Here is a 27,404-nt window from a genome sequence, read left to right as displayed (position 1 = left end):
GCAAACGCCATAATGTGTAAAGAAAAACAACCAAAAAAAAAGCATTGCTCAGAATGATTTTGTGAGGGAAGGAAATGATGAGATGATGTCATCGCGACGGGTTGAGCCACATCCACTTTGTTTCCAGTTGTGTAACTTTTCATCAAAGCCATCCGTCAATCAGAGTTGTCTATTGTCGTAGGCCATGAGGGACACCTGTGTTTCTGCAATAAGGCAACAGTTATCATCAAGCTGTCGGATATCTGTCACTGCCGCGCCTGCTATGTGCAAGTCGTCACTGTCATAAGCTGTCAAATTGCGCCCAGTCTGTAATGAGAAAAAGCCAAGTTGAAAACCACACGCACTGAAGCGTACTAGTGTGTGTGTGTGTTTGTGTGTGAAGGAACAGGTGCATGGCTGCAAGCTGTGGTGCAGCTAAGAATACGGTGTGTCATCACTGATGGTTGACGCTCGCAGCCGCATTAATCAAATGCAGTCAATCTACAAAAATACCTGAGTGACATTATGTAAAGAGTAGCGGGAAGGAAACGGGATTTCTCAAACATGCACAATTCTTTTTAATTATACGGGAATTCACATGAGTCCCCATCATTTTGACATGTCTTCAAGGAAGGTACAAACATATTTGTAACCAAACACGCTGCCAATGCAAAGTCCAACTTTAGAATAAAAACTCAGAGATGTTATTTTGAAGTACACTCTCATACTTTATCTTATTGCCATCACAGAGTTGTTAAAACTATTCTGAAACCATATTCACCCGCAAGTCAAGAAACTACAGATTAACACCATCATTGTATGATGCGACACAAGTCTCCAGCATTAGTGGCTAAATTATAAAATTGTTTTGGGGTACTTTTTTTTCTATTAGTAACCAAAAAGTGTTACACCAGCTTCTATATTAAAATCAGTTATATTACAACAAAAGATGTAAAGTTCTATTCCTATGTATGTATGGAGAGTCGAATAATTGAATACAAATAAATACTAAATATTCTTTAAATTGTATTTCTTTTGTAAATGAAAGTGACAGTTTTTGAAAAAAAGGTTTTAGACAGTGTAAGGAATAAACTATTGAAAGTGATTGTGATCAAAATCCAAAAGAATCACTATGGCTTTGTTTACTGTTTTAGACTAGCTCTATAAAATATTGCGACATTAAGAACAAAGTCACTTTTAAAGACGCTCTGCTGTGACTTGACTGTGTATTTTACGTTGGTAAAAAATATACAATCCAGGTTCTCCCGTTGAACTACATGCTCTGATTTCCATCGGACGGAAAACGCACCACAGCCGTCATAGTGTCACTGTTAGTAAAAAGCACACAGCAAGTAGTGATCTGCATTCCAGTTCTTTTAAGTGAACTGAAGCTTTAGAATCAGTTCATTCAAAAGATTCGTTCAAATGAATCGTTCAATTTGCTTGTGAACTGCTCCATAAAACCATTTATATTCCATGCAATGTGAGCGAGGGTTCCATAGTGTAGTAGTATAACCTTTATAACTATTTGCTTGTGAGCTGGTCCATAAAACCATATATCTTCCATGTGATGTGAGGGTTCCATAGTGTAGTGGTTAGTTCTCTGGACTCACACCCCAGCGACCTGGGTTCAAATCCCATTGGGACCTAACTTTTTTTATCATAGAAAATTCGCAACATTGTTGCTTGTGTACTGCCCCATACACCTCCCTAAAGCTTAGGGTTAGAGCTAGAGCTAGGGTTAGAGCTAGGGTTAGAGCTAGGACTAGGGTTAGGGCTTGAGCTAGGGTTAGGGTTAGACCTAGGGTTAGGGTTAGGGTTTGAGCTAGGGTTAGGGTTAGAGCTAGGATTAGGGTTAGAGCTAGGGTTAGAGTAGGGTTAGAGGTAGGGTTAGGGTTAGAGCTAGGGTTAGGGTTAGTGTTAGAGCTAGGGTTAGGGTTAGGGTTAGAACTAGGGTTAGGGTTAGGGTTAGAGCTAGGGTTAGGGTTAAAACTAGGGTTAGGGTTAGGTTTAGAGCTAGGGTTAGGGTTAAGGTTAGAGCTAGGGTTAGGGTTAGGGCTAGGGTTAGGGTTAGAACTAGGATTAGGGTTAGAGCTAGGGTTAGGGTTAGAGCTAGGGTTAGAGCTAGGGTTAGGGTTAGAGCTAGGGTTAGAGCTAGGGTTAGGGTTAGAGCTAGGGTTAGGGTTAGAGCTAGGGTTAGGGTTAAAGCTGGGGTTAGGGTTAGGTTTAGAGCTAGGGTCCATAAAACCATATATATTCCATGGACTGTGAGCGAGGGTTCCATAGTGTAGTGGTTAGTGCCCTGGACTCTCATCCCAGCAACACGGGTTCAAATCCCAGTGAGACCTAAAATATTCTATCATAGAAAAATTTGCAACACAGTTGCTCGTGTTTTGCCCCATATAACCATTATAACTATTTGCTTGTGAGCTGATCCATAAAACCATATATATTCCATGCCATGTGAGCGAGGCTTCCATAGTGTAGTGGTTAGTGCTCTGGACTCTCACCCCAGCGACTTGGGTTCAAATCCCAATGAGACCTAAAATGTTTTATCATAGAAAAATTTGATACACAGTTGCTCGTGTGCTGCCCCATATAACCATTATAAATATTTGCTTGTGAGCTGATCCATAAAACCATATATATTCCATGCAATGCGAGTGAGGGTTCCATAGTGTAGTAGTTAGTGCTCTGGATTCTCACCCCAGCGACCTGGGTTCAAATCCCATTGGGACCTAACTTTTTTTATCATAGAAAATTCGCAACATTGTTGCTTGTGTACTGCCCCATATAACCATACACCTCCCTAAAGCTTAGGGTTAGAGCTAGAGCTAGGGTTAGAGCTAGGGTTAGAGCTAGGACTAGGGTTAGGGTTAGGGCTTGAGCTAGGGTTAGGGTTAGACCTAGGGTTAGGGTTAGGGTTTGAGCTAGGGTTAGGGTTAGAGCTAGGATTAGGGTTAGAGCTAGGGTTAGGGTTAGAGTAGGGTTAGAGGTAGGGTTAGGGTTAGAGCTAGGGTTAGAGCTAGGGTTAGGGTTAGTGTTAGAGCTAGGGTTAGGGTTAGGGTTAGAACTAGGGTTAGGGTTAGAGCTAGGGTTAAAACTAGGGTTAGGTTTAGAGCTAGGGTTAGGGTTAAGGTTAGAGCTAGGGTTAGGGTTAGGGCTAGGGTTAGGGTTAGAACTAGGATTAGGGTTAGAGCTAGGGTTAGGGTTAGAGCTAGGGTTAGAGCTAGGGTTAGGGTTAGAGCTAGGGTTAGGGTTAGGGTTAGGGTTAGAGCTAGGGTTAGGGTTAAAGCTGGGGTTAGGGTTAGGTTTAGAGCTAGGGTCCATAAAACCATATATATTCCATGGACTGTGAGCGAGGGTTCCATAGTGTAGTGGTTAGTGCCCTGGACTCTCATCCCAGCAACACGGGTTCAAATCCCAGTGAGACCTAAAATATTCTATCATAGAAAAATTTGCAACACAGTTGCTCGTGTTTTGCCCCATATAACCATTATAACTATTTGCTTGTGAGCTGATCCATAAAACCATATATATTCCATGCCACGTGAGCGAGGCTTCCATAGTGTAGTGGTTAGTGCTCTGGACTCTCACCCCAGCGACTTGGGTTCAAATCCCAATGAGACCTAAAATGTTTTATCATAGAAAAATTTGATACACAGTTGCTCGTGTGCTGCCCCATATAACCATTATAAATATTTGCTTGTGAGCTGATCCATAAAACCATATATATTCCATGCAACGCGAGTGAGGGTTCCATAGTGTAGTAGTTAGGGCTCTGGATTCTCACCCCAGCGACCTGGGTTCAAATCCCATTGGGACCTAACTTTTTTTATCATAGAAAATTCGCAACATTGTTGCTTGTGTACTGCCCCATATAACCATACACCTCCCTAAAGCTTAGGGTTAGAGCTAGAGCTAGGGTTAGAGCTAGGGTTAGAGCTAGGACTAGGGTTAGGGCTTGAGCTAGGGTTAGGGTTAGACCTAGGGTTAGGGTTAGGGTTTGAGCTAGGGTTAGGGTTAGAGCTAGGATTAGGGTTAGAGCTAGGGTTAGGGTTAGAGTAGGGTTAGAGGTAGGGTTAGGGTTAGAGCTAGGGTTAGAGCTAGGGTTAGGGTTAGTGTTAGAGCTAGGGTTAGGGTTAGGGTTAGAACTAGGGTTAGGGTTAGGGTTAGAGCTAGGGTTAGGGTTAAAACTAGGGTTAGGGTTAGGTTTAGAGCTAGGGTTAGGGTTAAGGTTAGAGCTAGGGTTAGGGTTAGGGCTAGGGTTAGGGTTAGAACTAGGATTAGGGTTAGAGCTAGGGTTAGGGTTAGAGCTAGGGTTAGAGCTAGGGTTAGGGTTAGAGCTAGGGTTAGAGCTAGGGTTAGGGTTAGAGCTAGGGTTAGGGTTAGGGTTAGGGTTAGAGCTAGGGTTAGGGTTAAAGCTGGGGTTAGGGTTAGGTTTAGAGCTAGGGTCCATAAAACCATATATATTCCATGGACTGTGAGCGAGGGTTCCATAGTGTAGTGGTTAGTGCCCTGGACTCTCATCCCAGCAACACGGTTCAAATCCCAGTGAGACCTAAAATGTTCTATCATAGAAAAATTTGCAACACAGTTGCTCGTGTTTTGCCCCATATAACCATTATAACTATTTGCTTGTGAGCTGATCCATAAAACCATATATATTCCATGCCATGTGAGCGAGGCTTCCATAGTGTAGTGGTTAGTGCTCTGGACTCTCACCCCAGCGACTTGGGTTCAAATCCCAATGAGACCTAAAATGTTTTATCATAGAAAAATTTGATACACAGTTGCTCGTGTGCTGCCCCATATAACCATTATAAATATTTGCTTGTGAGCTGATCCATAAAACCATATATATTCCATGCAATGCGAGTGAGGGTTCCATAGTGTAGTAGTTAGTGCTCTGGATTCTCACCCCAGCGACCTGGGTTCAAATCCCAGTGAGACCTAAAATATTTTATCATAGAAATATTTGCAACACAGTTGCTCGTGTGCTGCCCCATATAACCAATGCGGCCCCGAGGACTAGAGCTTGACACCTGTGAATTTTGACCATGATATTTCCCTAATAAAGTGGCCTGTTATTAGGTACACTTGAAAATGGCTGTGTACCTAATGGAGTGTCCGTGTGATTCCCTCGTTAAGTGCACCTGCGTGAAAAGTTTTAGCTCCTGTAGAACGTGAAAATGACCAAAAACTTTTCACGCAGGTGCACTTAACGAGGGACTCTTGGAAAACATGTTGGAATGCGGCCCTGAGGACTAGAGCTTGACACCTGTGACCTTTGACCATGATATTTCCCTAATAAAGTGGCCTGTTATTAGGTACACTTGAAAATGGCGGTGTACCTAATGGAGTGTCCGTGTGATTCCCTCGTTAAGTGCACCTGCGTGAAAAGTTTTAGTCCTGTAGAACGTGAAAATGACCAAAAACTTTTCACGCAGGTGCACTTAACGAGGGACTCTTGGAAAACATGTTGGAATGCAGCCCCGAGGACTAAAGCTTGACACCTGTGACCTTTGACCATGATATTTCCCTAATAAAGTGGCCTGTTATTAGGTACACTTGAAAATGGCGGTGTACCTAATGGAGTGTCCGTGTGATTCCCTCGTTAAGTGCACCTGCGTGAAAAGTTTTAGTCCTGTAGAACGTGAAAATGACCAAAAACTTTTCACGCAGGTGCACTTAACGAGGGACTCTTGGAAAACATGTTGGAATGCAGCCCCGAGGACTAAAGCTTGACACCTGTGACCTTTGACCATGATATTTCCCTAATAAAGTGGCCTGTTATTAGGTACACTTGAAAATGGCGGTGTACCTAATGGAGTGTCCGTGTGATTCCCTCGTTAAGTGCACCTGCGTGAAAAGTTTTAGCCCTGTAGAACGTGAAAATGACCAAAAACTTTTCACGCAGGTGCACTTAACGAGGGACTCTTGGAAAACATGTTGGAATGCAGCCCCGAAGACTAGAGCTTGACACCTGTGACCTTTGACCATGATATTTCCTAATAAAGTGGCCTGTTATTAGGTACACTTGAAAATGGCGGTGTACCTAATGGAGTGTCCGTGTGATTCCCTCGTTAAGTGCACCTGGGTGAAAAGTTTTAGTCCTGTAGAACGTGAAAATGACCAAAAACTTTTCACTCAGGTGCACTTAACGAGGGACTCTTGGAAAACATGTTGGAATGCAGCCCCGAAGACTAGAGCTTGACACCTGTGAGCTTTGACCATGATATTTCCCTAATAAAGTGGCCTCTTATTAGGTACACTTGAAAATGGCTGTGTACCTAATGGAGTGTCCAAGTGACGTCCCAGATCAAACAGCCAATCAGGAGCTGGGGGTGAGGGCGCGTGTGGCACTTCTCACTTTCACATAAGCTTTTTCCCTATGATAAAATATTTTAGGTCCCAAAAGTATTTGAACACGGGTCGCTGGGGTGATAGTCCAGAGCACTAACCACTACACTATTGAACCCTCGCTTACATTATATGGAAGGTATATGGTTTTATGGAGCAGCTCACAAGCAAATAGTTATAATGGTTATATGGGGCAGCACACGAGCAACTGTGTTGCAAATAATTCTATGATAAAACATGGATTTGAACCCAGGTCGCTGGGGTGAGAGTCCAGCGCACTAACTACTACACTATGGAACCCTCGCTCACATTGCATGGAATATAATGGTTTTATGGAGCAGTTCACAAGCAAATTGAACGATTCATTTGAACGAATCTTTTGAATGAAATGATTCTAAAGATTCATTTCACTTAAAAGAACTGGAATGCACATCACTAGTTGCTGTGTGCTTTTATTAACAGTGACACTATGACGGCTGTGGTGCGTTTTCCGTCCGATGGAAATCAGAGCATGTAGTTCAACGGGAGAACCTGGATTGTTTATTTTTCACCAACGTAAAATACACAGTCAAGTCGAGACACCTCAACTGTGATAGCCACTCAGCTGCTGTCAGAACAGCAGAGCGTCTTTAAAAGTGACTTTGTTCTTAATGTCGCAATATTTTATAGAGCTAGTCTAAAACAGTAAACAAAGCCATAGTGATTCTTTTGGATTTTGATCACAATCACTTTCAATAGTTTATTCCTTACACTGTCTAAAACCTTTTTTCAAAAACTGTCACTTTCATTTACAAAAGAAATACAATTTAAAGAATATTTAGTATTTATTTTTATTCAATTGTTCAACTCTCCATACATACATAGGAATAGAACTTTACATCTTTTGTTGTAATATAACTGATTTTAATATAGAAGCTGGTGTAACACTTAACAGATTTTTGTTGGTGGTGTGCCTCAAGATTTTTTCCAATGAATAGGTGCCGTGAATGAAAAAAGGTTGGAAAACACTGCCTTAGACAACCTCAAACCTCACTTGGCACCCTGATAGGTGAGTCAGAGGCCAGGTGAGAACACACAGGTGAATCACCACAGGCCAACTTCTTCTCGTTAACAAGTGAGGAAAAGGGCAGGAGGAAGGTGGGGAAGAAATGGAGCAGGAAAGTGAGGAAAGAAATGAAGTGAGGAGTGATTGTTCAAGACGTTGACTTTTGTTGGAGGTGACTGCCAACAAGTGAAAGTGGAATCAGTAGGAGCATTAAATTATTTTATTATATACTGCTATATATATTGCTTATTAGTTTTTGTGGTGTGATGTTTTCCATCATCATGTGGAATTTGATTCATCGGATACTGTTACCAGCATCATCATTTCCTTTAGCATAAGATTACAACAATGGTCTCCTTACACGTTATCAATACGCCAGGAAGTAAGTATCAGATCCAAGAATTCATTGTGTTGTCCTTGGTGGAGGTCTACATTCTCCTGCATGTCACAGCGTGTCCTCTCTAATACATGACCATCAACAAATGAGCGTACAGCCTTTGTTGTTTTGACAGGGCCTTTTTTCCAAGCTTGAGCCACGGGAAGCTAATGGCATCTAATAGGTGTCACAGGCTTGAGGGACAATAAGCGAGGCAGCGACATGCTGAGCTAAAATAGATCCGAGGTGTGTCCTGTCATCTTGAGTCAGTCAGAGGTTGGATGTACAATGGCCTCTGGTCACAATTAGCGCCCTTTGTGTCACATGCACAAATGACTACATGCACATGCCAATCATTGACCCTCTTGGGGAGCTCTGTGTTTGCTTCTATTTCTTTAATCCTCATTGGAAGATTGAAGAAAGGCTCTGTTCCACTGAATCATATGGGGAGATGTAAACAGTAGATATTTGTGGGGGATTGTGAAAATCTGCATTTAATTGACGGCGGGGTGATGACAGAGGGAGCACCATCTTTATATTCAGAAATGAATTTAAAAACAAACAAGCTATTAAAAAGTCATTAAATGAAATTTTTATTTATTTCCCAAAATTCACAGAAAGCCACAGCAGAGGGATGAAAGAGCCACATGTTGCTCTGGAGCCACGGGTTGCACACCGCTATTTATCCATGCATTCAATCATCTATCCATCCATGCTTGCTTAATTGTGAGCCCGCCTTCAGTGCCACTACTTTGCTCATCAGTGTCGCTGTGGCAGCTAAACAGAGAGCTAATGGTACATTTACATGTTCTTATGGATTTTCCCACTTCGTATTCCCAGCATGGAGACAAAGAGGTGGTGCTGCTTTGACGGCACTTGAGTTCCCTCTACTGGCATATGCTTTCATGAACAAATGCAGCTTTTTGCGGACTTTGAAGCTGTTGAATTTTTTTTACAGGCTTAAAAACTTGCCCTTTTTTACATAGTTTGGTATGCTGTGGTTATCACAGGATTAAATTTTTTGGGGTGTGGTAGCTGATCTACAAAAGTCTCGGTCGTATGCCCAGAATGTTGAGCCCCTATGCAGAGCCAGAAATAAAACTACACAAATAAAAGAAAATAAAAAACACACAAATAAAACCCAAAATGGCAAGATATTGAATTCAGTGATGTGCATTCCAGTTCTTTTAAGTGAACTGAATCTTTATAATCAGTTCATTCAAAAGATTCGTTCAAACGAACGGAGCTGCTCCATAAAACCATATATATTCCATGCAATGTGAGCAAGGGTTCCATAGTGTAGTAGTTAGTTCTCTGGACTATCACCCCAGTGACCTGTGTTCAAATCCCAGTGGGACTTAAAATATTTTATCATAGAATTATGTGCAACACAGTTGCTCGTGTGCTGCCCATATAACCTTTATAACTATTTGCTTGTGAGCTGATCCATAAAACCATATATCTTCCATGTGATGTAAGTGAGGGTTCCATAGTGTAGTGGTTAATGCTTTGGACTCACACCCCAGTGACCTGGGTTCAAATCCCTTTGGGACCTAAAATTCTTTATCATAGAAAATTCGCAACATTGTTGCTCGTGTGCTGCCCCATAGAACCTTTATAACTATTTACTTGTGAGTTGGTCCATAAAACCATATATCTTCCGTGCAATGTGAGCGAGGGTTCCATAGTGTAGTGGTTAGTGCTCTGGACTCTCTCCCCATCGACTCGGGTTCAAATCCCACTGGGACCTAAACTATTTTATCATAGAAAAATTTGCAACACAGTTGCTCGTGTGCTGCCCAATATAACCAATGCGGCCCTGAGGACTAGAGCTTGACACCTGTGACTTTTGACCATGATATTTCCCTAATAAAGTGGCCTGTTATTAGGTACACTTGAAAATGGCGGTGTACCTAATGGAGTGTCCGTGTGATTCCCTCGTTAAGTGCACCTGCGTGAAAAGTTTTAGCTCCTGCGGAACGTGAACGTGACCAAAAACTTTTCACGCAGGTGCGCTTAACGAGGGTCACTTGGAAAACATGTTGGAATGCGGCCCCGAGGACTAGAGCTTGACACCTGTGACCTTTGACCATGATAAAGTGGCCTGTTATTAGGTACACTTGAAAATGGCGGTGTACCTAATGGAGTGTCCGTATGATTCCCTCGTTAAGTGCACCTGCGTGAAAAGTTTTAGCTCCTGCAGAACGTGAAATGACCAAAATCTTTTCACGCAGGTGCGTTTAACGAGGGTAACTTGGAAAACATATTGGAACGCGGCCCATCGAGGACTGAAGCTCGACACCCCTGGTTTAAGTGAAAAGTGCCACACCCGCCCTCACCCCCACTTTCTGATTGGCTGTTTGATCTGTGACGTCACTCGGACGTTTGATCTGTGACGTCACTCGGACACTCCATTAAGTACGCCGCCATTTTCAGATGTTCCTAATAACAGGCCAATTCATTAGGGAAAAATCATGGTCAAAGTTTAAATGAAAGTGAAAAGTGCCACACCCGCCCTCACCCCCACTTTCTGATTGGCTGTTTGATCTGTGATGTCATTCGGTCCCTCGTTAAGTGCACCTGCGTGAAAAGTTTTAGCTCCTGCAGAACGTGAAATGACCAAAATCTTTTCACGCAGGTGCGTTTAACGAGGGTAACTTGGAAAACATATTGGAACGCGGCCCCTCGAGGACTGAAGCTCGACACCCCTGGTTTAAGTGAAAAGTGCCACACCCGCCCTCACCCCCACTTTCTGATTGGCTGTTTGATCTGTGACGTCACTCGGACGTTTGATCTGTGACGTCACTCGGACACTCCATTAGGTACGCCGCCATTTTCAGATGTTCCTAATAACAGGCCAATTCATTAGGGAAAAATCATGGTCAAAGCTTAAATGAAAGTGAAAAGTGCCACACCCGCCCTCACCCCCACTTTCTGATTGGCTGTTTGATCAGTGACGTCATTCGGACACTCTATTAGGTACGCCGTACATGTATGCCCTCTAGTGGTAGCTTTTGATCATAATCAGAAAATAAGCTACGATTGAATAAAATAAATAAATAAAACTACTATTGAATAACCATAAAAATCATCATTTTCTCTCGATATCTAACTTATTTTTAGTATTTAGGATAATTGCTTAGGCATTACAAAAAAATGAATGGCTGTATATTGTGAATTGCGCTACATGTATATAGCCTAACTTCAAAAATAGGCCTGTTACTTTTCCAAAAAGTAGATAAAAAAATATATATAAACAAACACTTTGACACTGTTACGGTTATTATGAGCAGGAAGAAGTAAATGTGCAGAAATTCAATGCCTCCATTCAAACTGCGTTGAACCACAAGAGGGCGCCAAATCCGACTATCAAGGCGTCTGTATTATGACGGACAGTTAATTTGAAAGAATGAAGAGAAGACAATCACAAAAAAACATTTAATATCTGGTATCACAGTGTTAGTGGAACTGTAGATATACTGAACCTAAGACTTACAGAACTGATACAAATGTCATCTTTTGTTGGCAACCAGGTTATTTCTTTTTCCAAATCCAAACAATGAACAAACAAATGCAAGTATTGTGTTTATATAAAACAAATACAAGTCAGGCGGAGCTGAACTAGGTGGTGAAGATAGGCTCCTCAAAATGCACAAAACATGGCAGTTTTTTTTTTTAACATAAGATGACTGATGGGAGGCTAAAGCAAAGCTTTATTAATTAGACGGCCAATAAAAATCATGCAGCTTTATCCAAGGACGGGTCACTCAAATACAAATTGCAAGGGCATCAAACGCTCATTGTACTTTTTTTGCTCTTGATTCAGACATTTAAAAGCAAGCCCTTACTTGTGCTGATATTTAAGAAGTAGTAAGCTTTACACAAGTCCTGATTGGCATAATGCAATGTGATTGTGGAATTTGGCCCTTTTTTAAATTTCTGTTGCATATTCAATTGTATAACTGTGCGAGCCATTTTGAAAGAATAATAAACAATGTCAGAAGAAATGGCCAGAATTTTATTTTGATGTCATTGGTGCCTATACTCACCATGTAAATGTGACATTCTTGTATTTGTTTATTCTTCACCAGCCTGAATATATAAATAAACAAAACTACAAGCAATTAAATTTTTGAAAGCTATCGCCAGTAAACACACCAGGCACCAGAACTAGAAAATTAAATGACACCTCCTTATGAACCCGAATACAGTGCAGCACTCACATTAAAGAAGCATTAAGATAGTTCCACCCTGTAAAAACTGGTATCACATTACAAATACAGTAGACAACTTTGCCCTTCTTTATAGCAAATCTGCTTGGCACGATTGTCATGAAAATAAAAACAAACAATAAAAAATAAAAGAATCAAATCACTTTCAGGTTGAAATTCGACAGTTGAAAAAATGTTTTTTTACCAAATGTGGTATAGTGTCATGCTTACACTGTAGTAAAAAGGGCTACACAAACTTAAGGCGACTAATATTATGAACAATACATCAAGAGGGAGTTGCAGATGTTTGAGCTACTTGTTAGCTTCAAAAAGCTACTGACTGTCATAGAACACGTGGCCTGCTTTTTGCTTGATAATGTAAATGTAAGACATATTTAAAACTAAATGCTACATGAACTCCACCGGAATGCAACGGAGGATGAACATTTGTAAAATCAGAGATGAAATATGGTGGAGGGCAATGGTATGTGTGGAGTCCCAGCAAAGTGATCACAATATCTCTATCTTGTATAATTAAAAAATCAATGCACCAGGAGGGTTTTGCCCTGAGCAGTACTTCTATATGATCAAATTATCTTAAAAATATTGAAGCGTCATCCAAAGTCAGTCAAGTTCTCAAGTTTGCTTGAAAGAATTCCTGAAAGTTTGTTGATGATCATCTGCTAGTTGGCTAACAAGATATAAAAGTGATGTTGGATCAACACAAAACCTTTAAAATCACAAATATTCCTTATTTTAATGGAATGGGTCACTTTTCTGGGATTCAAATAATGACAAACTAAATTGATAAATGATGACTTTGGCTACAGCAGAGAAAAGCTGATACGAAACATCCATACCGTATTTTCTACTCGTGGGAGGTTTAAATTTGTATTAATGTTGTTCCTTGACAGCAGACATCAGATCGTGCCTGCCCTCCCCTCGCAAATTGATTTTGGGTCAAATTAAATTGTTAAACTATTCCACTTAACCTTTCCAGATGTCATGTCTGCTCTGGAAGCAGTTTGCGGTATGTCAAAGCTGTCTATCAAATTATAACTTTTTTTTTTTTTTTTTTTTTACCCTGGATACAAGAATTCAAATGAACTCCCTGCAAATAAATGACGTGCAAAATGTATAGAAACATTTTGCGGCGTTCTAACATTGTTTTGTACTTTTTTTAGACCAATCAACACACATTAAAATGAGAGGGGCGGGATGTTCAAACTTGCATAGATAAAGCTTTATATCAAGCTGCCCTAAAATGGTACATTCGTTTCGATCAACTGTACAGGCTCTTCTGTAGCTCCCCTTTGGGGAGGGGGGGTGCTTGTTGCTACCAACAAGACAAAAACACTCAGGACCACTAACATATATGCAAGTTTGGGCTTTGAAATCTCCATGAGCGGGAGATCTGATTGCATGCTGTGAGGTTTGAACAAATGTCAGGATTTTAAAAATGATGGCCCTATAGGTAAGACAGAACTTTCTCCCCCAACTCCAACAAGTATGGCTATTAACAAAGTGACACATGAATGACATCATAGAATCATCAGACACAGAGCTCGACGGCCACTTTGAAAGGTCTTTGTACACATTTTCCCTGGGATTATACAGAATATTTGGATTTACCATATAGGGGGGAAATGGCTGCTTTTGGCTATTTTCAATCCTAAGGCTTCAGTTTTGGCTAAACCACCACTTAGGGGTGTCGAAGTATTAAAGGAGAGAAACACCGATTTAAAAAAAAAAAAAGGAAGTCCTCCCGATTGGCTTTTAAGTCGGCACTGAATTTGAAAAAGGAGAGTGCCGCTCTACGATAACGAATGTGCACAATGGAGCGGCGACCCCCTTTGACGTTTTTTTAAAGGTTTGGAAACTTTTAAAAATACACAACAGGACATACAGCAGACACGACTCGGTTCTATTCAAAAGCGTGAGGTCATGACATCATTGAAGGGGGGGACGTGTTGGTAGTCGCTACGGCAACCATCAACGTAACGAACAATTCACGCTGATGTGTGCAAGTTGAGTGAACACCGAACATGCGTGGTGCACCTCTAATGCTACTGGACCGAACCTGGAGAGCTATATCAGGTGATGTGGTGAGAGGCGGATGGGGGGTTGTTGAGTACGTACAATAACAACAGTTCATTGTCCATTCAAGAGAAACACTCTCGTAATGTTTGTGGTATTTCACTGAAGGCAAAAGCGCCGACTTGCTCCCCCAAATGACCATTTTTGGCAAGTTTGACCCGTGAGGGGTTCTTTGACCCTGCGTTCCTCTCTTCAGGGACACACTGTCAACTCGCTTATCTACCATGCAGAGCGATGGATCCCAAAGCAGCCTGGGCTTCGTGCAGGCTCAGCCCCATAAAAATGAAGCGCTCAAAGCTGGTGGGAGGAGGAAAAACAAAAACAGCGTGAACAGAAGGGGGGCGGGGTCAAAATGAAGATGGGCCATCCTTTGAGCGGCTTTGCACGTCATCGGTTCTTGGCTGCGGTGTTTAGGTGGGCAAAGGGTCGTCGTCGCCTTTACTGCACTTGCACTTGCAGCACAGGATGATGGGCGTGGCCAGGAGGAGGAAGGGGGAGGCGACCAGCAGGAGTAGGCCGAACCCAGCGAAGATTCCCACCACCTGCAAAGAGACAAGGTAACTGTAAGCTCTGAAGGAAATTTCCTTCACAAGAATTATGTTTCTAAATTATTCATGAAAAAGAATTATTTTGCAAAAATATGACGATGTATTCTACTTTAAAATTAAACCTGCTAAGACATGACATTAGCAGTTCAGTTACATGTCCACAAGAGGGAGCCAGACACAAGCTAATTTGGAGACACAAAGTGGCTCTGCATGGACAGCAGTCACATGCAACAACCATTGCTCCTCGTTTTGAGGACAGACACGTGTGTTCTCATCTCTAAGAGTATTTTTTTGTTTAGATAACCTTTACTGGACCGCTAATCTTTTTTAAAGAGCAAACTAAAACAAAAGGGCCAGAACATCCATATCAATTGACATTATCAGGCTGGCGAGGTTGTGCTGGTGCATCTTTTGTCTGTATGAGGAGGAGGAGGACACGGAGACCCGAGAGAGTATAATGAGGCAAGCCGAACAAAGACGTGCGCATGCACACAAGTGATGCGGCAACTTGCTCCCCACCAGCTCAACTGTAATTGTGTGACTCAGCCTGCCCCACTGGGCAACAGATGCCACTGTGTTTGTTAATAACGACAGCAGAACGAGGCTGGACAAAAGGGAGTATCTTCTCAACTGCTTTATTTTGCATAACTTGCCTTGTTTTCTAGCCAATAGCTAAAGCAGAATCTTTTATGTAAACCTTGCAAATGTGTAAAAAGGTGCACATAATCAGCTTAGGGTGGAGATGGCAGGACACAGAGCTAGCTGTCCTTTTTCTTCTATTGTGCTCTAAAGATAACATACACTGCACGTGTGTGCACCAACTCTGGTGGGCAGAGAGGGAGAGCGAGATATATAAATGGAGAGAGAGGGGGAGAGCACGTGCATAGCCACTTGGTGTCCTTAGTGCAAGGAGCCAAGGGAGGAGCGTTTCTCACCTGTGTTCTGTGCCATATAACAGACGCCCTGGAGTGGCCCAGTTTGTTTCGACAAGGCCCTTTGTCGTAGTGGATCAAGAGAAAGTCATCCTGTCACACACACAACCACACATAAAAATTGATAACACTGGATTTCAAGAGGCGTGGGCAAAAAGAATGTTATCTAAATAGGAGCCATGTGACCCAGATGGATGTTCTTGTACAACTGCTTTTACGTAAGATGCAGCACGCTCCCTTATCAGCCAGTCTCTTGATGCATTCCAGAGACATAAGCATGCAATAAAACTATTATCCTCGCTTTCTAAGTTGCATTTTCCACGAAATAGCAAATCCGAATCAAGAGAGGGCAAAGGGCAACTCACGTCGAGGGATTCCAGACAGTACCAGCAGAAGGCGTGCTTGCAGTTCTTGCACATCATCTGAGCGCAGCCCTCGTCCCTCTCGATGTACACTTTGCATTTGGGACAGCGCTTGATGGGGGCGTCGTCCTCGTTCTTATAGAAAGAGCTGAAAGACACAAATCGTGTCATAATGTCATTTTGGATAAATATTTTTTCAGCGCTACACAGTAAAACTATCCAAATAAAATTGTTGGCTGAAAATGCAAGGAGGGATTTTGTGTCCTGTTGTTTCTGGAACAAATGTAATTCAGCTTTTTATCTGACTGGCAGCTTTTAACATTCTTTTGCGGTTCACAGGTCATCAGCAATGTATTGTTGAATAGAATACAGAAACTCCCTCAGTAGTTTCAATAATCCAAATCGTGCTCGATCAGGTATCAGTTTCTCCTCACGCTGAACGTTGAAGTCGCGATAAAAGGTCAGGTGTGCAAAGAATTAACTTGCCGCAGACGAATGTCGTTCTAAGAGTAGACTTGTTAATCCTCTCTGCCTTCACTGTGGCCTCCGATAGCTGAAGCCTAACAGGCCTAATGACTTTTTCCACAGTAAGAGGATATCATCGAGAAATGGGTCAGCTACGTGCGGGGGCAGCCCTCTTTTGGAACCCCTCCATGCTGAAAGTGGGCAAAGTGCCCAAGCTGAGACCACATTTTGGTTACAGCGTCTTGTTTTAAACCTTATTAATTTAAGATGGGGCACGCTGGTCGAGTCGGGCAGGCAATTTTTATTTTGGTTTGCTTTGCTATGACTAGAAATATTTTTTTTTCCTTTGCGAAGTGTCCTTTTTGTTAACAAAAACTAGATTACGAATACGTGATGAACTTTTAATCATCAAAGGAAACATTGTGTTCTGTTTTGTTTTCTGTTCCAAATGGAAAATGCGATCATCATTTACAATAATCAAAGCAAATATCACATGTTTCCGTTTGTTATCAAAACCAAAGCATGTGGGCAAGTGACTCAAAATAAATGATTGGTACCTGTTCTCCCCTGGCAGGAAAGAAGTGATGGGAAGGTTGTTCTCCGAGCAGGCCTGACCCGGGTGCCAATTGGCCTTGCAGGTCGAACAGAATTCAAGCGCGCAAACGGCACACTGGACCAACTGGGGCAATGCCGGTGAATCGGCCTCCTTTAGTTGGCACACGGCCTGGCAGGTCGAGGAAGGGCACCACGTCCGGCAAGGGTCCAACAGCACCTCTTAAGACACAAAACGAAACGGCCACCATTATTGACAAATGCCCTTTAAAAACAGCCATAAAAATAATTTCACACTTCATTTCATAAATCTGTCATGCAGTAGCTTCTATTCAACATCCGGTGTGGTTCTCTGGTCATTGACTGGCCCACTTTAAATCCTCATGCATATACAGTATTCTTCTAGTGAGAGCCAAGTTCAACGTACACTTGTGCTGATGTGTAGGCGGTGAAAACCACAAGTTGAGTGCTCTAAAAGCGTGAATGTGTTGCTTGGTTACTATTCTCCATGGCAGCAAGAGAGCTCAGCTAATGCGCTCATTAGCACAAGAGCAATTAAAGCAGTCAGTGAGAACAAAACCCTTTATCCTGCAAAATCTGGACCTTCCGACTGTTACTATTTTTATTTCACAACTGCTCACATGGTTTCTAGGTAGCAATGATTTCTATAATATGAAGACAAAGCGTCCTGTTCTTGCTGTATGCTCACTGGCTCGGTTTTGCCCCTCATGTTCAATGGGTTATTGGTCTGTTTTTATTCATCGCTCATTTTATTTTATTTATTTATTATTTATTATTTATGGTTGTGCCTTCTTGTTTTTGTATTGTGTCGCCTACTTGTATGTCTCGTCACCGTGGGATGGAGGAAACGGAATTTCGGTTTCTTTGTGTGTCTTGACATATGAAGGGATTGACAATAAAGCTGACTTTGACTTTGACTTTGACAAAACTGATTTATGCGGCTGAGATTTTCTCGGAACTGCCTGTGCGTACTTCACAGGCAACCGTGTCCAGTGTGTGTAAATGATTGACTCATTGCAGCTACACGTGTCCAGCCTGCATTGTCGTCATGCCTTTTGTGTGTCGCTGTGCGATACAGTAGCTGAGGGAGGGAGCACAGAAGGAGCTCAGAAGATGCACGTGCCTGTGAGACCGGGTCGTTGCTGTAGCCCCCCCCCCCCCGCTGAGGCGCACTCATGCTAAATAGTGACATCTTTGTTTGCTTCTTTTTTTTTTTTCCTGCATTGACTCACCCCTTTCAAACTGAAGCTTCTTGTATCTCTGCATCATTTCTGTGGCCACCATGCACTCAATCTACAAGGTCAGATAGAAGGACGAATAATATTCAGTTAGATTTATGAATTGAGCATACTTGTGATTTATCGTTGACAAAAAAAATGCACTTAGACACGGAATTTATCAAACAACTCAACAGCATATGGTGTAGCCGAGCTGGCGCGTTTTGAATGAGCTGCAGCTGTTTGATGCTCTTAACAACAACATCAGTGTGTGAGCTCGGCAATGAGACTCAAAGTGCCGGGAGGATGAAGAGAACAAAGTTTCTTTCTCCAATTGACATCCACATGATAGAAGACGGGAGCAGCAAAAGTTTGTTAAGCCACAACTTTGCTTCTTCCGTGGTAATTCTATCCAAGTTCATGTGCAAATGTGACAGAGGCTTGTTACAACATGACTTCATTTGTTTATGGAAAATACAAAATCAAATTAGGCGACATGTTGGATGAATTTAACATTCGCTCATCCGACAAGCTTCAGGGCATGTAGTCTTATTGGTCATCATAATTTAATGATTGTTTCAATACCTCATTTTCCTGTAAGTGCCCTCTTTTTGGACAGGCAGAGTCGGGACAGCTAATTGCAGTTTCAAGGCCTTCTTTAATTAATAGTTCCACGTACTGCTTCAGGCACTGCGGGGAAAAAGCCAAAAAATACCAGTCAGACAGTCTGACACATAGGGCAGATAAACAAATGCAAACAAAACAAATCATCACAGCAAGTAGTCAGCAAACACCAGACAATGAGTTTGACTCAACCCCCGAGAATGAAAAGGTCTGATGCCAAACAAAAAAACAAGTCTTCAGACTATAAAACATGAACAGAAGGTCACTTCTAATTTATTCTTAAAAGACTGACTGGTTGCTGCTTACCAGTGTACAGAAGATACATTGGCACTGTGTGATGGTGGTCATCTGCTCCAGGGGGAACTCTCCAAGGCACAGCTTACATGACACCAGGGGGTCCACGGCCAGATCCCATGTGGGACGGTACCGCGCTGCGGTCATCTTCGCCGCCACAGAGCTTTAACACCCAAAAAGACAAATAGACATAAGCATGTGCAAGAAAAAAAATGGTGCCAAGAAACATATATTTTACAATAGAGGCTTTGCGACATTAAAAATAAAATAGTAAAACATAGAATATAAAATATAAAAAAGATACAAATATATAAAAAATATAAAAATATATAAAAAATATAAAAATGTATAAAAAATATAAAAAATATAAAAAATATAAAAAATATAAAAAATAAAATACAGATACCAATCAGCTGAAAATCATGTAAACATCCAATTTCTGCTCGTGATCAAATCAGGACAACCCTAATATACAGACACGAAAACTCGAACACGAACTGGATGTTCATTCTTTGTATTCCGGGGAAGAAAAAAAAACAACCGGCCATTGAAGCTCCCCTCCAAACCAAATGAAAAAAAAGGTTCATTTATTCATTACACATCAATGCATTTCTATGCCAGCAGAGTCAGAAGAGTTATTTTCACCAGCGTCGGCTCACTCTCTCCGTCTATCTCAGGCGCACCCACGCCAAATTTTCCTTTCTTTTTTTCATGAAGTGGTCTCGCACATACGTCAACACTATCAAGCTCTGGCCGTGCTGCTTAGCAACTGACTGAAGGAGAATTAGGGAGGTGGAGGAGGCATGGACAAGGAGGAGGAGAGTAAAACACACACTCAGACATAGTTTGCTTTTGCTGAAAGCTGTGTAATGCTCATGTCATGTGCTCCAACTATAAAAAAATATTCCTCGGTTTGATCCTTTATAAAGATTTGGGTAAAATTTGTTTATTAGCCATGTGCCAAATACATGGCAATATGAAAACCACATTTATGCCACCGAAGATTCAACCAATGACATTAAAATACACCACAGGAACAAATTAATTTAATATGATTTCCTTCATTACTCCTTCATCTTATCATTTCAATCAAACTGACGTGGGAGGAGGAGAAAGAAAAAAGAAAGGAGCAATAGCCAAAAGTGCACCTTTTGTCTGACTCACTGATATCACGGGGCATTCATCCATCTATTCAGCATCCATCACATTAACCGGAAAGCATTGAGCGGAAACGGCGCTCCATTATGCAGAGAGTGAACTCGTAAACCGAAGCTTAAACGGCAATTTGTTATCGAGTGAGTGGCTTCTGCGGTTTGAAAAGACGTTATGTCATGATTTGAAAATAAACAAAATAACTAGGATTATGATTTCCAGTGCTAATAGGAAAAATTAGGGAATAACAATTTGGTATAATGGATGATTATTTTGGATGGCACAAAATATTGAACTACTAAATAACACATTCAACTGTAATGTAAAAAGTAGTAAAAAGTAAATAGTTTGTCTTCTTAAAAAATAAATATACTTTGCAACACAAGACACATTTTGAGTTCAATTGCACATCATTTGCAAAAAAAATTACAACCAATTGACTGCACTTTTTAATATTTGCAATGTTTTCTATTTTAACAAGACAGTACAGAATGAGCAATGTGGAGCCAGTCAGCTTCTAAAGGGTGAAACAGTATCAGTCATAAAAGTGTCAAAATGATTTAATGTGGCTGCAGAGGTTACAAGGTTAATCACCTTCTTTAAACAGCACCAGTGCTTTTCAAGACTCTACCCTGAATACAAATGACTTGAGAGTGGGACTGAATGCTGTTCTAACACAAATCTCACCACTGTATAAATGGCAATTTCAACAGCAGCAGTGCCAATAAGATAAAGTGTTTTCTTATCCAAAATGTAAATCAGAGACAAAAAGGAGCACATTTGAAAAAGCAAGGTTGTCCCGAGAAGGCGAGCGAGACAAGAACACGACTAATAATTAGATTCACGGAGAAAAGGTGGTGCAGTGCAATTCCGATGTTGCATTATTAACGAGATGGTCCATTATCTCTGGCATTTTCAAAGCACATTTCCAAACAGAGCCTTACGCAATCGGAATAGGTAATTGACTACATTCCCTTGATTGGCTATGGGAAACACTTTTTAATTGATTGTTGTTGTTGACTTTAAGGAAATGTTGGGAACTTGTCCCAATATTGAATTAGTGAGTGATTCTGCTGCGAGGGATTCGAACACAAGTATCCGAGTGTCTGCAATGCTATGAATCGGGTTCAACATTCATTCAGTCTGAAGGGAATTGCTTAACTGATTGGGGCGGTATTCATGTGACACAAATGCATGACACCCTATTGCATAACATGAGTCATGATGGAGTGAGTGATCATCTCTCTTGGGAGCAACGTGGAAAAGAAATATATTCTTGGTCATTTATTTCATGTTCTAATGTAAGACTCCATGTTAAAGTTTGTGGGTGGAGTTGGCGGAAAGTCACGAATGGATCAGAATCGGGACTTGTCAACTTGTCAACAAAGAAGTGTGTGTATGCGAGCCGCAGCCAAAGACGCATTTTAATTCATCAGTATGATATCAGCTAAAAAAAACTGTATCGGATCATATTTGTTTACATTCAAAACCGATATTAGAATTAGCATTTTATTCCAGATTACTGTAACCCGAACATGACATGCCTGGATTTGATAAAAGTGTACAGCCTTGCTACCTACGCACAACAACTCGCCCAAGCAGCATTAATTAGTTTAATACAACACTGGGATTGTAAAAAAACTTCACAATCTATTGAAGATAACACTTGAATATTGAAGAAATTAATTAGTTAGAAGTTAATTAATCCAGGGTTTTATATTACACACACACATGCACACACGCACACACTCTTTCTTAAATTGGAACTTTGAGGTTAAGTATTAATGCTAGTGACCTAGAAAAACTTCAATGTTTTATTTGCAACAATGTCAATGACCTAAAAAAAGACCGTCATTGTTTACATTCTGATAATGGGGCTGACCATGTCCTATATTTCCAAGTGGCAAATGTTTTCTTATCCTGATTTTATACGATTCATATTCAAAACAACTGACCTCTAGGTGTTGTTGGCGTTATCACAATCGAGCAAAAGGGGAAAACAATATCCCAGTAAGTATTTTTCGCATGTAAATTAATTAGGAGTATCCATAATGCAGTGGCAGATGATTTGGCCAATGCCATAACCTACATAGCGCGGGTGCACACGACATCGTACTGCACTTAGCGCTCAGGCGAGCCTTATATTTGGACGCGAAAGATGACAAGGCCTTGAAGGAAGTGACAGTAGTCGCGGATAGTCACATTCTGCCCTTGACGTGGACGGGAGAGACCTACGAGGTTTGCCAAGAGTGGTGATGGCCCTTGTTTGTCCGTGCGCCCCCCCCTTTCTGAGTTACATAACCACCCCAGACAGATTTTGGCATGCCAAGTAATGAGACAGACAGCAATGTCACATGTCTGCATGGAGCAAGCTAAATTGCTGAGCTAATGTTGTTTTGATGTTTAGTTTTGTTCTCTTACTGCGACAGCACACTTAATGTCTTGTGGGAAGTGTAGCAGAAATAGTAACACAACTCATTTCACTGCCCCTGAATTACACCTTCCATCACATATTGTGCAAGCAAATAGCAATAGCGCAAGATGTCAAGGTCAACTCTGAAATGGATCCCCGAGTTGCATTTAGCATCTGTGGTGTGAAATTATGGCTGTGTTATAATTAACTACAACAGCCATTCCCAATCATTAGTCACCCATAGCCCTTATTTTTCCATCATCTCCGCTTAATATTTTGCCAATGTTAAGTAATGCCCAGCTGATTAAAATGTGACAACACCAAAAAAAATCACATGTCCCGAGAGAATTAAAAGGAAATAACAAAGATAACACAAATGCTTGACTGATTCCGAGAAAATTAAAGTTCACACAAGCTATGTGTTTACTGTGGCTACGCTGAAGATTAGCCTTTTTTTTTTCCTGTTAATTCCACAAAGATGCTGGCCACTTTGTCACAATACAACTTTTATTCAACTTCCATAATTTGTGTGGAAAACGACAATGCCGTAAATTAGCCTTTACTACTCCAGAGTGCCAGTAGCCTTGTAATTTTCAAACCTTGAGTAAGAGAGATTATTTTAACCAAAAACATCTGTGAGGTTACTGAAAAGAGAGTTCTTTTCTTTTTTTTTATTGAGAAACATGGAAAATCTTTAAATCCAGTGAATTAATGCTCTTTGAGTGGGAGAGGTTAAAGTCTTAAGCCTTAACAGGAATTAAGGGACATTCTACAAACACCTCGTAGGTTGTGTCCTCCCTATCATCCTTTAATTCGCGACAGGTAACACACTGTGTTTAATCCCCAATATTAGTGGGACTGTTCAGACACTAAAAGAGCTATATCTAAATGAAGTTGGGCGTATACACACTAGTGTTGTCTATGTAATTGAAAACCTGTTAAATGTGGGAACAAATGCTACAACCACCTAAATTGATCTTCTATGTAGTATAACATAATAATATTGTGTCTGCTTGTCAGCTGCTTGATTGTAAAGCAAATCTACAATTGTGTTCCCACTGCAGGAGGAAATGTGCTCACATCCTGCTCATTTTGTTTTTACAAACACAAAGGATAGAAGAGAGGAGAGGAAGCGACTGTGAAAGGCTGATGTCTTTACGGCTGACCAAAAAAGTGAAACCCACGATCGCATTTCCTCAAAATTGCAGAGCTATTTTTACTTCCACTAAGGAGGCTTTCTTCCTTGTTTGATGATTTGCACGATGACGCAAAAAAAGACTCAATATAGTTTGTGCGATATGTGGGTGCGGTGCAAACTACTGAAATGATTGCACATCCAGATATTATTTGAATATTTTCTTGTGTTTCTGCTTGAGTCAGCCATGAATTATAATTACAAAGTGCAAGTATGTATTTGCATAGGTTAATAATTGGTACTGGTCGAAAAATACCGCAGAGAAGTCTGCCAAGAAATCACACTGAGGAAAACAACAGGTGAGTGTGTTATCAGAATGACCGGCCAAAACTTTGCTCTGAAGTCTCTTATGCTTAAGTTTAAAGTATTTTTTGGAGATTAGCAGAGAGCACTCCCTTCTCCCTTCTATTTTTAAAAGTTCACCAGCATCAAATATTTGACTGCAGCAGTTCAACATTGTAATAAATAGAATTTATAACATTTATGAGATAAGAAGTGATTAAAATATTTCCTAACCCTGTGTGGTATCAACTCGTGCTGGGTTGCACCAACTCCTACCCGCTGACACTCCCAGATTTATGCCCACCACTTGACTCATCTATTTCTACTGTGGTTACTCATTGCCAAATGACGCTCATCCAAGTCTGGGCGCCCTCTGTTCTCTTCTCAAGTGTAGGCGGCAGAGTTCAGTGATAGACGCACACATTGTAAGAGCAACGGGCTGGCTTATTCCCAGTCGAGAGGAACACAAAACGCAACTGAACTGAGCTGAACTTGGCCAAGGCAAAATATTTATATTTATCTCCTCATCCGAAATAACTCTGTGATTTTGTTCCAAATTACTTGAGAAAGAGTTCCTGGCACACTGAGCGGAAGCGGAAAGCAAAACATGTTTAGAACGTCCTCTTTTTTTATTCCCTGTTGTAAAAACTATTTTAGAAATAGTTCCAGTTCAGCATAGTAGCAATAAATGCACACAAGCCGTTTCGATCATACCTCCACTACCAGACCTCAACAAGATCATGGTTAGATGGATATAAGCTCAAAAACGACCCCCAAAAAAAGTGATGCTACGTAGAGCCTATTCCAATGCTGACACTTGGAAGTTGCAACATTTGTCAGCTCGTGTTTGGAATGTAGAATTCCATTGATGTAACTAATAGAACTATGCTGGTTAAAAAAACAAAAAAGTACAAACATCAAAACAATCTATCAGTTATTTTGGGTGAAACATTCATGTCTTAAAAGAACAATAATAAAATACTTTTCAAAAATTACCAACCAAAACAACAAATTTCAGCCAAGAATGGTGCTCAAACTGAAAAACTGTCTTCGTGTCCACATTGTGTCTCCTTAATGATCCATAGCTATGTATTTTGTATTATTGCCATGTGTCATCCCTCACATTCGCATGCAGCGGCCCAGTTTTCCAAGCATCACAACCTTCCTCCTCTTCAATCCTAAGTAAACTCATCTTTCCTGTGGGAGTGGGTCGATAGCCACCCCTGGGTGTTTTCTGTTTTGCGTGGTCTATTATTTTTTCTTTATTTCCATGAAATTGATCAATTCCCATGCAGGAGCTTTTAAGAACGACTTCCTCTACAATAGAGGTTGCCGTCACGACGACCACGTGTCTGAACATAGTTTCCCAGAAATGTGCGTTTCAGTCGAAAGCCCATAGAAAATGGCTAACAGCATGAAACTAGAGAAAGAATCAATAGCATAAAAAAAGGGAGGATTATATAACATGTCAAGTCAACTAGGGTGGACCTCTTGGTGCTGTCCAAAATATATTGCAACAGATCTGTTTGGGAAAACGTCTGGGTCCTGAAATCAAATCGTTAAACCTGTTCACCTTTTGCTCGTGGTAAAAAGGAGTTTGGCCATGCCACAGACTTTGTGACTGTTGGAATGATAACCAATTAGGGAGTGACCTTAAAAGGGCTTGTTTTGTAGCCAAAAGATTATCCTGAGCAATGAAGGTGTGGGGTGTGGTCTCTCGCAAAACAACATTGTTCGTTCGACATTTATGACTGTTGAACTTTCCCTTGCTATTTACTGTCAAGACAGACTCTGCAACTGTGACGTGAAAAGAAACGATAAGAAATTAGACGTCTTGCTTTCTTTCAGGACACACAGTGGAGCAACCAGTTGTGGGAAGTTTTTATATAACTTTTCTCTTTAATTTTCTCACCCCAAAACCTGAAAAATTACAAAGAGAAGAGTTTACAAACATGATCTATTTACCATCCAACCAAAGAGTTAGCCAAGTCTGGCTTTTTTCTTTTTTGTTGAAATTTCTAGCTGTTTGGATGCCATGGCGCCTCCCACAGGTCAGTTTTGGTATGACATGACATCTATTTTGGGGGAAGAGGTTTATGATGGTTAGTAGAGATGTTTTTATATGTGGTGTGCTTTGTTGGTCTTCTTGAGTACATGACACATTTTAGAAAGCACACACTTTCCATCCTCATCATTCCCAGGGTCTCTTTCATTATAAGAATTTCTTAAGATTACATCATTATGTATGTAGGCCGCTTTAAAAAAACAAGATGAGGCAGTAGTCATGTGCACACACATCCCAGGCCACTGGAATGTGAAACTGCCGAGCCCGCTTTTCAAGGGGATGTCTTATAAGGCAAGATGGTAATTAAAAATGGAAATGACAGCCCACTATGTGACCTTTCCTGAGTAAGAATAAACATTCTAACTGAGGCTCAATAAATACAGCATATTGTTAAAACGATCTGATTGTATTGTTGTTAAAATGAAAGGGGTGGGGGGTGAAAACAATGCAGTTTCTACATGAAGCACACAAGTGTTAAAAGGCAAGTACACCTTACCTGGCTCCCTGGGATGACGCCGTCGTGATGGTGAAATCTCAGCAGGAGGAGGAACAGGGGAACGTGAAGATGATCTCCTGAATTGGATTTAGACAAAAAAAAAAAAAAAAGGCGTCCAACCAAACAAGTGAGACGGAGGGTTATTTCAGGCGGGCTGATGATGCCCATCCATGCTCTTTGTGCACCCGGTCGATGAACATCGGCACCGCAAAACAATCGGTTCCAAACTAACAAAACATCGCCTTGATATTTAGTCACTCCTTGCAGGTATGTCACCTAACAGTGCTTCTCCTGCGAGCCAGGCTTGTTTGTGAAAACAAGATCAGCAGCAGCGCTTGGCTTTCGGTTCCGTCCAAGAGTGCGCAATGTCCTCCAATGTCTGCAACATGCAAACGTCCGTCCTGGTGTTTTAAAAAATAAGGGAAGGAGGAAACGATGGGAGGAGGCAGTGCTTTTACTTCTGTCCGTCGCCTGCTGCTGCCAACCTCGGTAGGAAATGAGCCCACTGCTGAGACGCCATAGTCGGTGTACTGCGCCGGAGAGGCTTCCTGTTTGCTGCTTAGATGACGCTTACAGCAAAACCTTGACAGCTTGTTTCTAAGCCAGCAACACCGCCCCCTGCAGGTTTAACGTAGCCATCGCACCACCTCCGCTCTTTTTCTGGTCACGTGGTTTTGTTTTGTTCAGCAGCAATAATTAGTGGGTGCGTGCGTAT

General features: G+C 41.3%; 1 protein-coding gene across 1 annotated transcript; it reads right to left on the bottom strand.

Moving 5' to 3' along the window:
• Positions 1-11,186: 11,186 nt before the first annotated feature.
• rnf144aa (ring finger protein 144aa) lies at positions 11,187-27,262 on the bottom strand. The gene is made up of 8 exons (XM_037240708.1): positions 26,690-27,262; positions 19,099-19,249; positions 18,754-18,858; positions 18,184-18,244; positions 16,936-17,152; positions 15,917-16,061; positions 15,555-15,644; positions 11,187-14,613 (listed from the first exon to the last, which is right to left on the bottom strand). The coding sequence occupies exons 2-8, from the start codon at positions 19,231-19,233 to the stop codon at positions 14,482-14,484; spliced, it is 885 nt and encodes a 294-aa protein (XP_037096603.1). The 5' UTR covers positions 19,234-19,249; positions 26,690-27,262; the 3' UTR covers positions 11,187-14,481.
• Between the last annotated feature and the right edge of the window lie 142 nt (positions 27,263-27,404).

This window comes from Syngnathus acus, chromosome 22 (genome assembly GCF_901709675.1).
Source record: "Syngnathus acus chromosome 22, fSynAcu1.2, whole genome shotgun sequence".
Taxonomy (NCBI): Eukaryota; Metazoa; Chordata; class Actinopteri; order Syngnathiformes; family Syngnathidae; genus Syngnathus; species Syngnathus acus.
Note: the sequence above shows the minus strand (reverse complement) of the source record. Positions and strands in the feature narration are given on the sequence as shown.

What these genes read in the sequence shown, in the direction of transcription:
- rnf144aa (XM_037240708.1), bottom strand. Translation starts at nt 19,233, where the DNA reads ATGACCGCAGCGCGGTACCGTCCCACATGGGATCTGGCCGTGGACCCC. An exon ending in AATGTATCTTCTGTACACTG is followed by an intron (nt 18,859 to 19,098) that starts GTAAGCAGCAAC and finishes TTTTCCCCGCAG; the next exon opens with TGCCTGAAGCAGTACGTGGA. An exon ending in GAAGCTTCAGTTTGAAAGGG is followed by an intron (nt 17,153 to 18,183) that starts GTGAGTCAATGC and finishes TTGTGTCTTAAG; the next exon opens with AGGTGCTGTTGGACCCTTGC.